General features: G+C 41.3%; 1 protein-coding gene across 3 annotated transcripts in view; it reads right to left on the bottom strand.

Moving 5' to 3' along the window:
• Positions 1-1,029: 1,029 nt before the first annotated feature.
• The window catches only part of EFCAB2 (EF-hand calcium binding domain 2), a 39,660-nt gene continuing 25,227 nt past the window's right edge, over positions 1,030-15,462 (bottom strand). For all 3 annotated transcript variants that reach the window (XM_005300551.4, XM_065589164.1, XM_065589163.1), the window contains 5 exons: positions 14,905-14,977; positions 8,670-8,749; positions 7,681-7,723; positions 4,499-4,565; positions 1,030-1,279 (listed from right to left, as the gene is read on the bottom strand). In XM_005300551.4, the coding sequence (XP_005300608.2) occupies positions 1,164-1,279; positions 4,499-4,565; positions 7,681-7,723; positions 8,670-8,749; positions 14,905-14,977 (379 nt within the window). In that variant the 3' untranslated portion in view covers positions 1,030-1,163. The remainder of the gene's footprint in view (positions 1,280-4,498; positions 4,566-7,680; positions 7,724-8,669; positions 8,750-14,904; positions 14,978-15,462) is intronic.

Raw genomic sequence — 15,462 nt, 5'->3', positions numbered from 1 at the left:
CTTCTTGTTGCTAACATACCTGAAGAAACCCTTCTTGTTACTCTTAACATCTCTTGCTAGCTGCAACTCCAAGTGTGATTTGGCCTTCCTGATTTCACTCCTGCATGCCTGAGCAATATTTTTATACTCCTCCCTGGTCATTTGTCCAATCTTCCACTTCTTGTAAGCTTCTTTTTGCATTTAAGATCAGCAAGGATTTCACTGTTTAGCCAAGCTGGTCGCCTGCCATATTTACTATTCTTTCTACACATCGGTATGGTTTGTTCCTGCAACTGCAATAAGGATTCTTTAAAATACAGCCATAATGTTATGTTCTTCCATAATTTCCCTGTTGTTACACAAAGATTTCTGATTTCCTCACCATTATCTTTCCATTCAAAACTGAGCATAATTGTTATTTAAAAGACACACTGTTAACCCTAAATGTGAGGTCTCAATTATTTATGTTAAAAAGGGGTGCATTTTTTCTGTCAATTCCCATATTAACAGAAATGTTTTAATGATTTCTTTTATTTTACATTTAAATTAGCAGCATTTTTTTGATTTCCCTGCTCTTTTTAAAACTGAAGCAAAATACTGGGTACTGGTGAATGAGAACCTGAAATGGAATTGACTAGTTTCATTGCCTAAGGTGAGTAAAATACAAAAAGTAAACAAAAAATAAATGTTGAAAATTAGAGTTGTAAAATACTTTCAATTTTAAGTGCTATTTTAAAATAGAAATTTTATTTTAAATATAAAAGTTGATATTGATAGTATCCCTTTAAAATTTCAGCCATATTAAGAGCCACACTGATCTGCTTGCTACCTTGATCTGCAACAGTCCCATTTTCCCCCTCACTTTTTCAAATGTAATTCTAAAATCATTTCTTGTTTCTTATTTGTCCTGTTTTGTGTCTCACTTATACATCTGAATTCCCTGCTTTCCATCTCTCCTCTTTTCCATCTCATATAAAATACTTATTTCAATAACCCTTTTTCAGATATCTTAAATGTTTCTTGTGTTCAAAGATACAAAATCCAAGGAAATGCTTTCACAAAGATTTTATTGGTATTATAAACACTGTGTCAGATTCTGATTTCTATGATGCCACTGTATATCCAGACTAACTCCAAATTTACACTGGTGTAACTAAGCGGCCCATTAGTTCTACAGGATAACCCTAATTTTCATCTACTACCATCATTGTAATATAATCTCTGTAACGAACAGTATTTGTTTCAGGATCTACAGCAGCAGACAGCATCTCCTCCATTTCTTCCTGTGTAAAAGGTTCACCTGCAAGAGGACAGAAAAGTCAACAGTTTGTCCTGATACTATATATTACTCAACCTTATCCAATAGACTTAGTGTTTGGGCTCTCCCTTGAAATCCTTTTGGTACTCAGACAAAAGACAGGCAGACCCAGGACCCAATTCCTTCACTTACACCAGTTACTTGCAGTATTGTTGCAGCTGTGTTGGTTCCAGGATATGAGACACAAGGTGGGTGAGATAATATCTTTTATTGGACCAGTGTCGTTTGGTGGAAGAGACAAGCTTTCAGTTTTCACAGTGCTCTTCTTGAGGTCTGGAAAAGGTCACTTTGTGAAAAGTGTTTGTCCATGGGTGATAAAAATAATGATAAAAGACAAAACCACCTCATTTTATGTTTATCATTTTTCTAGGCCTTTTCTGTAATGGGGAGTGATTTCAAAGCAAAAGCTCTAGTCAATCAGGATGAATTCTCTTATAGGCAGCGTCTTTTTTCAGGAACATAGGAATGACCATACTGGGTCAGACCAAAGGTCCATCTAGCCCAGTATCCTGTCTTCCGACAGTGGCCAATGCCAGGTGCCCCAGAGGGAATGAACAGAACAGGTAATCATCAAGTGATCCATCCCCGGTTGCCCATTCCCAGCTTCTGGCAAACAGAGGCTAGGGACACCATCCTTCCAGGAAACTTTCCACCATTTCACTAGCACCGGTGCGGTTAAACTGGGATAGTAATAGTGGGACTGTTAATGTAGACAGGGCACATTTCCACCATGGCTGTACCCTGTCTACACTTGTTCTCCCACTGTTGCTACCACTGGTGGAAGAGCAGCACTGACATTAGTGAAATGGTGGGAGATTTCCTGAAAAACATTACCTTCTGATTGTCCAAAAAAACGTAGATCTTTCCTACATTAGCATAACATATTTTCCAACTAGTTACAGGTACTTTAGAGGAATGATTTTACTCCTTCTCCCTGCACAGGATGAGCGCCCCTGTGCTGAGCAGTGCCCTGTATGCATTAAACTCCTTCCTCCAACAACAGCTACACTAGAGATGTTTAAAACTCTCTCATCTAAAACTACCATAGTTTGTTTTCCCCACATATTCAGTCATAGATTGATCTTAACACCAAAGGCAAATTAGGTTGTAGATGGAGCGGTATTTTCTCTACTACTGTCCTGTTAGGGAATCTATCTTCAGTTTTCAGGCTGCTGTAAGAGCTTGAGCTTTCAGTCACTCCACATGCTACCAGAAAGAGTTGTCAGTAACTGTAATTCTTCAACAGTGTTGTCTACATATTCACACTTGTGGGAGAGAAGCTCCTAGTGGAGCCTGAAGGGAAAAGTGAATTATCAGAAGACACTGCTCCCTCATCCCAAGAAATGTTCAGGTGTGCCTCAAATCCATCATGGATAGCATCAAGGCTAACTCAGGCAGCCCCAGAACTGAGACACTGAAAAAGACTCAGTTACATCCTCCAGATCTGATGTAGATCTCAATCTATTGGCTCCCTTCCATGAAGAAGGGACACTGAAAAATAGAGGCGCACTGGCACAGATGGACCATCACTGTCTCCCAAGAGAGGGAGAGTCTGAAAGAGGAACCAACATTTCAAATCCACCCAGACAATTCCTAGATCCATCGTGATATTTCCTCTTCCTTCTCTGTGGTGGCACCAAGTCCTTCTGTTCGGAGAACCTCTCTGAGCCCCCACACTTGAGGGCAAAGAAGAGCAGAATCTAGACCTTCACAAATGTGAAACACAACTGAAAACCAGGGTCGCCCAGAGGGTGGGGGGCAAGTGGGGCAATTTGTCCCGGGCCCTGCAGGGGCCCCACAAGCCCTGGCCGAGAATCCCTTCCCTGGGTAGAGGCGCCTTTTTAATCTTTACTCACCCGGCGGTGCTCTGCGTCTTCGGCGGCGGTTCGGCGGCGGGCCCTTGACTCGCTCCAGGTCTTCGGCAGCACTTCGGCAGCGGGTCCCTTCACTCGCTCCGGGTCTTTGGCAGCGGGTCCTTCAGTGCCGCCGAAGACCTGGAGCGAGTGAAGGGACCCGCCGCCGAAGTGCCGCCGAAGACTCGGACCGTCGCCCAGTGAGTACAAGTGCCGCAGCAGGTGGTGCCTTTTTTTATGCCCCAGGCCCCCTGAATCCTCTGGGCGGCCCTGCTGAAAACCCTCATCCAAAGAGAGGTCAGTACATTGGAGGCTCCTTCAGTGCTAAGAGACTCCAGAACTGAGGAAATTGCACTGGCTGTACCATCTGGTTCTTGTCTGGGAGGAGGCACTGTCCAAGTTCACAGCAGTAAGAATGTCTTGGCACTGAGAGACTTAGATGATAGAGGTGGCCTCCTAGATGATGGAGGATAGTGTTCCACTGAGCTGGTGCCAGAAAAAGGACAAACCGCAGCACCAAAGTCTTCTGTTTTCCTGCGGCAGGTGGCTTAAGAACTGATGAAGGGCTACTGTGTCCCTGCATGAGAATAGGGCCCTGAACCAAGGAAAGGCCTTGGAATGTCAGGAGTGAAGTATGTTTGTCTTTTTGAAGTCAAGGCATAAAGAGCTGGTATGCCAAACAACCCATACAATAAATACAAACACTTCAGGCAGCAGATATGTGCATCAAACTCTGGGAAGATGGAAGGGCATAAAATACACTGCTTAAATCTGGTCCTTTTGGGTTGGACATAATGCCCTTGAACCAGAAAAGAGATGGTCCTGCAAGAAAGATGTGCATTGGCACAGAAACTACCTAAGCAGTCTACAGTTCTAAACAACATATTAACAGAAGATCTTTGGTTAAAAAAAAAGTAGCTCCTCATACACAGAACATAGGTCCCTATATCTACAGGTAGCCATAGAAAGGAAAGAAATGAAGTGGCTGGAAACTGTACAACCTCTTATAAATTTAACTGACTATTTGATGCCACAAGATGGTGCTCATCTGGGCACTGATTTTCTAGAAAGTTCTGGAAGCTCAGTGGTATCAGGGTGCCCGTCACAAGTGGAAATATGCAGATGCCATCTCAAAGAACTGTTCATGATTATTATTAATGTAATTATTAATTTGTATTATTTTTCAAGTGCCAGAGGTATATATGACATGGTGCAAACAGGTAAAGAGATAATAACATCCTTTCCCTGGAGAAGTAGCAACTGAAAGGTTTTGTTCTGCAGCATTTACTCAAGTGAGTTTTCTTTTATTAAATATAAGTTTTATAAGTTAATTAGCAAAAATCTTTACCTTCTTCAGTCATATATTTGACTAACTCCTCTTTAGTAAGATGTCCGCATTTATTCGCATCTAAAACCTAAAGAAAAATAAATAAATAAAACCTTTTGGTTTTTAACCTTACATAGATTCATAGACTCATAGACTTTAAGGTCAGAAGGGACCATTATGATCATCTGGTCTGACCCCCTGCACGCTGCAGGCCATAAAACCGTCCCCGCCCCTTCCCTGGACTCTGCTGCTGAAGTCCCCAATCCTGTTATTAGTGACCTCAATCGGCAAAGACCCTCCTGCTAGAGATCCCTGCCCCATGCTGCGGAGGAAGGCGAAAAACCTCCAGAGGCTCAGCCAATCTGCCCTGGAGGAAAATTCCTTCCCGACCCCAAATATGGCGATCAGTAAGACCCCGAGCATATAGGCAAGAGTCTCCATCCTGACCCCTTTTAGCCATTATGCTATTTACCTACCATTGCTTGGTTTTCCTTGACAACTATGTTTTACCATTAAACCATTCCCTCCATAAACTTATCTAACTTAATCTTAAAGCCAGACAAGTCCCTCGCCCCCACCGTTTCCCTCGGAAGGCCGTTCCAATATTTCACCCCTCTAACGGTCAGAAACCTTCGTCTAATTTCAAGCCTGAACTTCCCCACGGCCAGTTTATATCCATTCGTTCTCGTATCCACGTTAGTACTAAGATGGAATAATTCATCTCCCTCCCTTGTATTAATCCCTCTAATATATTTAAAGATAGCAATCATATCCCCCCTCAGCCTTCGCTTTGTCAGACTAAACAACCTAAGCTCCTCTAGTCTCCTTTCATACGACAGGTTTTCCATTCCTCTGATCATCCTAGTGGCCCTTCTCTGCACCCGTTCCAGTTTGAGTTCATCTTTTTTAAACATGGGAGACCAGAACTGCACACAGTACTCCAAATGAGGTCTCACCAGCGCCTTGTACAACGGAAGCAGGACCTCCTTATCCCTACTAGATATACCTCGCCTAATGCATCCCAAGACAGCATTGGCTTTTTTCACCGCCACGTCACACTGTCGACTCATAGTCATCCTGCGGTCTACAAGGACCCCTAGGTCCTTCTCCTCTTCCGTTACTTCTAACCAATGCGTCCCCATCTTGTAACTAAAATTGTTATTGGTCATCCCCAAATGCATCACCTTACACTTTTCACTATTAAATTTCATCCTATTTCTGACACTCCAATTCACAAGCTCATTTAAGTCTCCCTGCAGGATATCCCTATCCTCTTCCGAATTTACAACGCCTCCCACTTTCGTATCATCCGCAAACTTTACCAGCCTACTCCTGCAATCGGTTCCGAGGTCAGTTATAAATAGATTAAATAAAATGGGTCCCAAAACCGAACCTTGGGGAACTCCACTGGTAACCTCCCTCCAACCTGACAATTCACCCTTCAATACGACCCGCTGCATTCTCCCCATTAACCAATTCCTTATCCATCTCTGGATTTTCAAATCGATCCCCATGTTTTTCAGTTTAACCAATAATTCCTCATGGGGTACAGTATCAAACGCTTTACTGAAATCCAGGTATATTAGGTCCACCGCATTTCCCTTATCTAATAAATCCGTTACTTTCTCAAAGAAGGAGATCAGATTCGTTTGGCACGATCTGCCCTTCGTAAAACCATGTTGTAAATTATCGCAATTGCCACTACCCTCCAGGTCCTCAACTAGTTTCTCCTTCAAAATTTTCTCTAACACCTTACACACTACAGATGTTAAACTAACAGGCCTGTAATTACCCGGATCACTTTTTTTCCCTTTTTTGAAAATAGGAACCACATTAGCTATTCTCCAGTCTAACGGGACCACCCCCGAGTTTACAGATTCATTAAATATCATCGCTAACGGGCCTGCTATTTCCCGCGCCAATTCCTTCAATATTCTCGGATGAAGATCGTCCGGTCCTCCCGACTTAGCCCCATTAAGGCGTTCAAGTTTTGTTTCTACCTCGGATACGGTAATCCCCCATCCCGAACGCCCCTCTGTAATGGTGCTAGTATCCCTAATCCCTTCATTGGCCTCATTAAACACCGACGCAAAATATTCATTGAGATATTGCGCCATGCCTAGATTGTCTTTAATCTCCTCTCCGGCAATAGTCTTCAGTGGTCCCACTTCTTCTTTCTTTGCTTTCTTCCTGTTTATGTGGCTGTAAAACCTCTTACTATTGCTTTTAATTCCCCTCGCTAGGTCCAATTCTACACGGCCTTTGGCCTTTCTCACTCTATCTCTACATTCTCTGACTTCACTTTGGTACATTTCCTTACTGATCCCTCCCCTCTTCCACTCTTTGTACGCTTTCTGTTTTTTCCTAATCGCCCCTTTGAGTCGGTCGCTCATCCAGCTCGGTCTAAATCTCTTGCTTGGTAATCTTTTTCCCTTTTTGGGAATACAGGCCTCCGACAGCTCATGCATTTTTAACTTAAAGTAATCCCAGGCTTCTTCTGCCTTTAAATCCATTAATACGTTTGCCCAATCCACTTCCCTTACCAGTCCCCTTAATTTGTTAAAATTGGCCTTTTTAAAATTATAAACCCTAGTCTTTGACTTAATTCTGTTACTCCTTCCCTGTATTTTAAACCGAATTAGCTCATGATCACTGGAGCCCAAATTGTCCCCTACTACCACTTCCTCAACGAGGTCCTCACTACTTACCAGAATCAAATCTAAAATGGCCTCCCCCCTCGTCGGTTCAGCTACCACTTGATGGAGGAATTGATCAGCAAGCACATCTAGGAACATCTGAGCCCTATTATTGCTACTAGCGTTTGTTCCCCAATCTATTTCCGGGAAGTTAAAGTCCCCCATAATTACACAGTTTCTATTAGTAATTACTTCTCTAAGCACATTAAATAATTCCTTATCCATATCCTGGGTCGATCCCGGCGGTCTATAGCACACTCCAAGCACTATCCCCGGAGAGGCTCTAGAAGTCCTATTACCCATTGTGAGTATTGCCCAGACGGACTCTGTGTTGTCTAATCCATCCACTATTATTTCTTTACAGTTTATTTCACTATTGACATACAATGCCACCCCCCCACCTTTACCTCTGTTCCGGTCTTTCCTAAACAGCGCATACCCCTCCAGAGTCAAGATTCAGTAACTATTTTCCCCTTAGCTAGATGCTTTAAAATTGTGGTTACAGACCTCAAAGGCACGTAAAAGTACATCTTCTGGAATAGGCCGGTATCTGAAATAATTGAATTAGAACAATTAGTGCCGCAACTTGGAGGGCTATGCAGTTTTGGAAGCAGGACCTCACAACAAAACAATACACAATAAATCCTAAACACTAAAGAAAAAGGAAAACACTGAAATGAAAATTTACTTACAAACATACTTGCAGCTTGCAAGTTGTGTGCTGCAAGAATATATATGCAAGAAAACAATGTAACCCAATCATGCAGAATTACCTGCCACTGAAGTCAGTTGGAGTTTTATATACAAGAGAACTTTGCAGCATTGGATATAAAACAATGGGGTTCACAAAACTTTTAAGTAAAGACACTGCCACCTTTTTTTAAGAATAAAAATAAGTTCATTACAGGTAATACTGTTACAATGAAGGACAAAAGAAACACATCAAGGCCATCTGTAAATGAAAAGACCACTGCATGCCTCTGAATAGTGTATATTAGCCTTCTAGTTCCAGAGCAGTCAACCTTTTAGACTGCTAATCATGTACATTTACTGTGCATGGCAGTTATTTTGTTAATACATTAATATGAAGATGATTTATGTTATTAGAAACACGCTTTGTCTACCCATAAATGAAACTCATGTTTGCAAAAACCTGATGATTAAAGACCTTTATTTTGATAAAATCTCTTTAGAGACACACAAAATCAGATTAATGGGAAGTTTATTTTGATTCACACTATAAAAGAGAAGCAACACACTATCATAATTCACAGTGACTATAAACTCTGCTATTATTTGTGTGGTTTTAGTAACTGTAAAACATATTTTTAGATTAAATCAGCTTAAACTAAAATGCTCATCACTATCAAACTCAGAGTTAAATTTTTTTTTACTTTTTCCAGTTACATAAAGGCATATTTGATATCTTTGGTCAAAATCAACCACCCATAGATCTGAACCAAGCTACAACACAGAAAAAAAAAAATTTCCATTACCTTCTTTCCATTAATACTTTTGTCATCATTGGAAGAAATTTTTCCAAACGAATATACCCAGTAGGTTCTTCTTCTTCTACCTGATATTAAAACAGAAGGATAGTAAATTTAAATCTTAGATGACACATTAGAAAACGAAAAAGAGAACCAGAGAACCAGTTGGCTCCTGCATTAAAATAGTAGGGTTAGATTTTGACTAGTCCTAAAGATGCCAGACAGGAAAGAAGTGGTTGGATCTATAAGACCTCACTCATTCCTGAGTGGTCATAAGCAAAGTGGGTGAGTAGGGGCAGAACCTGGCCAGACATAGAGGAGATGTAAATTGCACTCCACTCCCATGTAGCAAGAGGGGAGCCTGGGTGGAAGTAATCTGCACTTTCAGTCACTCCATATTGTAGAGCAAGAGGGGAACAGGAGACTCAATCACAATTCTTTTCCATGGCTCCTTGTCAGGTGGCATGGCTACACCCCAGCCCATAAGCAGGGCTGAGCATAAAGGCTCAATCTAGCCTATAATAAATAAATAGTAATGATACATTATATGTAGTAGTTAATTGATTATGCTAGGTGAATATTACTGGGTTTTGTTCTCAAGAGTGTAAGGCAGAAAATCTAGTATCTAACTAAGGCCATGTTTACACTATGAACTAGGGGTATGATTCCGCTGCTCAAATTTTTGCTAGCTCTCATGGAGCTAGTGTGAGTATAAAAAGCGGTGTAGCTGCAGTACCACGGAGCAGTGGCAGTGGAAGCACGTCTTAGCTGTGCCAAATACATACCCACCAGTTTCAGGCAGGTTTGTACTCAGCAAGGCTAAGCCGTGCCCTCCACTGCTACTGCCCATGCTACTGCAGCTACACTACTATATTTATACTCCTGCTAGCTTGATGAGAGCTAGCTTGGGTATGTATATATGAGCAGGGGAATCATACCCTCTAGCTCATAATGTAGATGTAGCTCAAGAGTGTGTGCCAAAGAGTGTGCAGTAATAGATTTTTCACTTAAATTGCTTAGAAAAAGTTAAATTAATGTAAGTTTTTTATAACTCACTCATCATCACAGCATCTGAGTGAAATACTTGTGATCAAATAAAAAAATTACAAGGAGGAGACTATATCCCCAGACAAGCTACAGGCCAGTTACAGTGGGAGCTTTGAACGACTTAATATTGTCCTCTAGTGGTTAGAAATTTGTGCAAAATACTCAGTAACCGATACTAAGTTATCGTACAAAGTGTTTTTAAAGATACAGTATACTCTCCCCCAAAGACTGAATGGTTGTTTCCAGATATTTTACAGCCACACAGTGCTGTCAAAGGAGAGGCCAAAGTGGCAGAGGCTCTCAGTTCAAAGGGGTCTAAAACAGACAAAAGGGTGGGGAAAATGACAAATACCATACATACAAAGAAAAGGCTTTTTTTGCCAACCATGTATATTAAAGAAAGATTTTCTACACACTGTAGAAAAGACTACAGGGACTTCTAACAGGGATCTCACTGCATTCCTACACTTCCATAGGGGTCAAACAGCATGAACAAAAAGAGTTCCTAATTGTTCAGGAACATGCCTGTGTTGAAGACTTCAAGTTTCACTCCCAAAAGGAACACACTGGGCTACATTGTGCCCACCTTTGTATGGGCACAGAGCAATGGGGTTTAAACCAACCCCATATGGGGACAAGACACACTCTCAGTCCTTGCACTCTTAGCAGGCAAGAATGGAAGAAGTATAGCACAAGCAGTGGTTCCAAATTCCTCAGGAAAGGATGGGGCAAGAAGGCTCCTGCTGTCCTTTTCTGCATGATCAGTGGAGTTGGGCTAGAGGAGGGGACATCACATGCAGCACCCAGTTAAAGCATGTAGCAGCAGCTGCTGTGTGTACTCTCTCTGTACTCTGAGAGGCATTTTGGTTGCCTCAGGGGCAATGCTTCTAGCAGCAGCCACCAATGAATAGTCCATCTTCATCCCCCACCACTTCAGTGCAGACAGTGTCTTGAAGCTACAGTGTTGCCCTCTGTCTGCTGTGCCTTATAACAGAGAATCTTTTGCTAGAAAATGAAGCTCTTCTATACATGAATAAAACTGTCTTTGATCATTACAGGGTTGTTTATTTTAAAGCTGAATCCACTGCAAAGATGCAATAAAATGGATGGCAAAAATTAATTTCCCTCTCATGACATAACAGTTAGTCAATAAACTGAACTATTTCATGCTTCACAAATATTGAGATAATGACTGTAGTAAGGGTGTTTTATGAAGCACCTATGTTCCAACAGGCTGTAGGTCAGGAAACCAAAAAGACAGAAGTAGTAATGTGGTAACTATTTATAGGAACTATACAGAGACATCTTATATTATATATTAACTAAGGTCCCAAAGGGCACATAAAGATCATACTGCAAATAAATCATGTTTAAAAGCCAAAACCATTAGGCCTGATCCTGTCAGGGGCTGAGCACTCTCAATTGCCATTTCCGTCAATGGGATTTGCAGCTGCTCATTACAGGGCTAAATGTGGTCCTAATTTTCAGACTGGGAAGAAAAAAACATTAGTAGCAAATAGCTGCTCCAGAATCCACCACGTAACAAAAACATGTATATGTGACTTACAAAATAAAGTATTAGATTTGTCTCTCTTAGTAGGTTTGCTGTTTGCATTTTATTCCAATAAAGCATTTCCTGGTAAAAGAAATCTTTCATCACTGATAATGGACCTGCTACTGTGAGGTGATGAGCAACCTCAACTCCTACTGACCTCAAAGCACCCACCAATTCATTTGCACTGTAGGCCCAGAGGTGTCTTGGGTTTTTCTCTACTCTAAAATGCAGAAAGACTGAAAATAGGTTCTTTCCCTAACACTGGACAGGTGGTAATGAGAGGCCAAATAAATGCTTTGCTTTAGGTCCTTCAAGTTTTGCAGATGTTTATCTTCATCTTATCCACCTTCATTGTCACTCCTATCTTAAAATTGCTTTTTCACTACAATTTCATCTTCTTGCCTGTATTTTTTTGCTCTCTTTATGGAGGCTATGACAGTAATAGCTACTGCGGGGTGAAATATTTAAAGCATTATTATACTTATCTATCTATTCATAGATTCATAGATTCTAGGACTGGAAGGGACCTCGAGAGGTCATCGAGTCCAGTCCCCTGCCCGCATGGCAGGACCAAATACTGTCTAGACCATCCCTGATAGACATTTATCTAACCTACTCTTAAATATCTACAGAGATGGAGATTCCACAACCTCCCTAGGCAATTTATTCCAGTGCTTAACCACCCTGACAGTTAGGAACTTTTTCTTAATGTCCAACCTAGACCTCCCTTCCTGCAGTTTAAGCCCATTGCTTCTTGTTCTATCCTTAGAGGCTAAGGTGAACAAGTTTTCTCCCTCCTCCTTATGACACCCTTTTAGATACCTGAAAACTGCTATCATGTCCCCTCTCAGTCTTCTCTTTTCCAAACTAAACAAACCCAATTCTTTCAGCCTTCCTTCATAGGTCATGTTCTCAAGACCTTTAATCATTCTTGTTGCTCTTCTCTGGACCCTTTCCAATTTCTCCTCTACTCCAGGTACTTCTATTTCCAATCTGCTCTAGGTACTTCTGTGATCTCCATTACCATAGTATCTGAACACTGCACAGTCTTGTGAGTATTATTACACTAACCCCCGCTGTGAGATAGGGAAGTACTATTTTCCCCATTTTACAGAGGGAAAACTAAGTGATTTACTCAAAGTCTCACAGAAAGTCTATGATGGAAAAAGTTTGGACCCAAGGTCTCCAGAGTCCCAGGTCAGTGTCCATCTTTCCTCCATCCCCTTCCACTTCTATTTTGTAAATCTTGGACCAGGGTGGGGATATTTTCTTTTATCAATAAACAACAATCCATGTGGTTATTATTATTATTTTGTATTATTTATATTTTGGAGCACAATTTCTCTTTCCTCAGACTGTCTTCTACTTCTTGGTTGAAGATAGGAGTTGGGGAACTCTGCTAATAAGGGGCGCAAAATCACAGGAGGCAGGCTGTAGCACGCAAGACAACTTTCTATTCTGCTGGTTCTTTGCACTTTCTCCTCATCTAACGAGCAGAGGCAGCTGAGCCAGGGAGTGGAACCGCTGCTATTTGAGACTCTAGGGGGGATGGAGTTGGCATACAGATAAGAGGCAGGGATAGCAAAACGTTTTGGGTGGAGCCAAACTCCAGCATCATGACATGTGTGGGTGATATATATACCTCAGGATACTTCCAAGGGAAGAAATCCTCCCAAATCAAGGGATCTTTCCTTCCCCCGAGGTAGCATTTCAACCTGATATCACTGCAAAGAGAAGAAGAGGAGGCTGTGGTGGGAAATATTATTTCTGCTGCTGTATCCCACACTCTGGCTCCACCCTATGCATCATCACTGTGGTGACCCCAGCTTCCTACTAGGAAGTGAAAGTAGAGCAGGAACTGAGCGGACAAATTACAATCTAAAATCAGTGTTCAAATAAAAAAAAAAAAACATTGGACTGGTGTTTACCAGTAGAAGTTCCCTACTCCCTGCACTCAATTAGGGGAGTGGGAACTTAGACTTATAGGATGAAGTAAATGAGCAAGAAAAGATTACTGACTAGTTACTGTGCATCTTCAAGAGAAAGCTTTGGACATTCGCACTCATAGGACTGACGTTTCTGGAACCTTCTAGAAAGCCATGTCTGTTGGGGCTCCAAAAGCATCACCTCATGGCACCGAACATTCAGCACCAGGTTATATACAGAGCTGCAGCTTCCAACTATCTCAGTTTTTTGTTGTCTGTAGCAGAAAGCAAAGGAACTAAGTTGCTTGTTCAGACCGTTGCATGAGAACTCAAAACCTCCTGTTTTGTAAATAGCTAGACTGTAGAGTATTACTCCCTTTAAACCTAAATTTAGACTTGTGGGATGCAATTTTTAGTTTCAAAATATATTTGGACCAAATTATGCTTAGTTACACTAGTACAACTCCATTAATTTAGAAAAAAACAAACCCTTTTAAATGTTATATTTAAGAATAAAGATTGCATAGCAACTTTAGGAGAAGACAATCCCGGGAGAAAGGATGAAGACTCAAAGAGAATCAGGAAAAAAAGGGTTGGATTGAGGAGGTTGAGCCATTTAATATTGCTAAAGGTACAGAAGTTCAATGTGCTGATACATTCTTAGCATCAGCATAATCAGATAAACTGGTTTAATAATCCTATTGTATCCAACTTTCATACTGTTCAAATAATTGTGACCTAGGATTACTGAAAAGGCAATACAATGTTTAAAATCCAAATAAAATAAACATTAAAGTTATTACAAACCCACAAAAAGGGGAAAATCACCATTAAGAGTACAATCATATGCTTAGCTCGACCAATTATGTTGAACTGCAGAAACAAAGGAGGGCGGACTGAAATAGACTAAATAATGCATCAGACATGTGAAATATGTAGGAATCACAGGGGACAGATGAAGAATACATGGCAGGTCTTCCCTCAGAAGCTTTTTGAGGTTAAAGTCACAACCTCAATGCTATTTCCTGAGTTAATTGGTATTACTTGTTCATTGTTTGGCCTGATTGTGTCAAGAAGATAATACAGTTGGGGTTTGTGTAACCTGATCAGTTTGGAACTCACTTTTTTATTTTTCCATCCGCAAAGGAATATTTTTTCTTGTTTCTTGACAAAGAACTTCCCCACCCTCTTGGCACTGGGTCACAGACAGTAACCATCCTTGGCAGAAGACAGAAGGTACTTCCACATAGCACTTTGGAGCAAGCCTCCCAGACCAGGTCGACAGACTTGAGGTTATGGGGCTTGCACTTTAAAAATAGCTGCATAGGCAGCGCTTTGAAGTTGGAGCTTGGACTCTGAAACCTACGGAGGTGGGTGGGCTTCAGATCCTGAGTTTCAGCTTAAGCTGTAACTTCAAAACTCTGTCTATACAGCTATTTTTAACGCACTGGTGTAAGCCCCGCTAGCCCATGTCTGTCAGCCAATGCATAGCCATACCTGGAAAGATTCCTCTTTGTATTCCATCAGTGTTGCTCCCATATCAGCCTTAGGGGTTGCTCAGGGCAATCTGAGGGACTCCCTTGCTAAGTGACCTGTCTCCATAACATTTCCAGTCTCTGGGAAACAAGCTCAGGTCTCCCACACAGTAATGCAGAGATTAAAACTTTTGTAAATTGTAAGATTGAAGAAAAATTACAAAAGACAAACCGCTTACCTCTGCAAGCATATCATGTAATTCACCCTCACTTGGGCAGCATCCTAATGACCTGATGATTGTACCAATCTCTCTGAAAAAGAAAACATTTTTGTCGGTAAATCTAGAGTACAAGAAAACCTATGGCAGCTATCTACAGTACAAGAAAACCAGCTATCAATCCAGAGCAAGTGTCGGGGGAAATGGGGAGGGTGGTGGTTTATAGCGAGGCCTTAAAACTAAGATCCTATTTGTTTGTGTGGACATTAAAAATCTCATGCCACTTTTTAAAAGAGTATGGGTTTGCCCTGTGGCCTTAACCCAAAATCTCCTCTCCCCCTGTTGCAGTGCAGTGTGTTGTATGCAGATTGCTTCCTGTCTGCAGTTCTCTTTCTCAGTATGGCTGGATTTCAGCAGGGTCTATATTTATACTGTATACCATAGTTAATAAAGCCCTTTGTGATCCATTGAGATGAAAAGTCCTGTATAAATGTAAAATGACATTAAAGTTATCCATAAAATATAAACGTTACTAGAGGTTGAAGGTGGGTGCAGCATTGCTGAGTGAGCTTTGCCAAA

Source organism: Chrysemys picta, chromosome 3 (genome assembly GCF_011386835.1).
Source record: "Chrysemys picta bellii isolate R12L10 chromosome 3, ASM1138683v2, whole genome shotgun sequence".
NCBI lineage: Eukaryota > Metazoa > Chordata > Testudines > Emydidae > Chrysemys > Chrysemys picta.
Note: the sequence above shows the minus strand (reverse complement) of the source record. Positions and strands in the feature narration are given on the sequence as shown.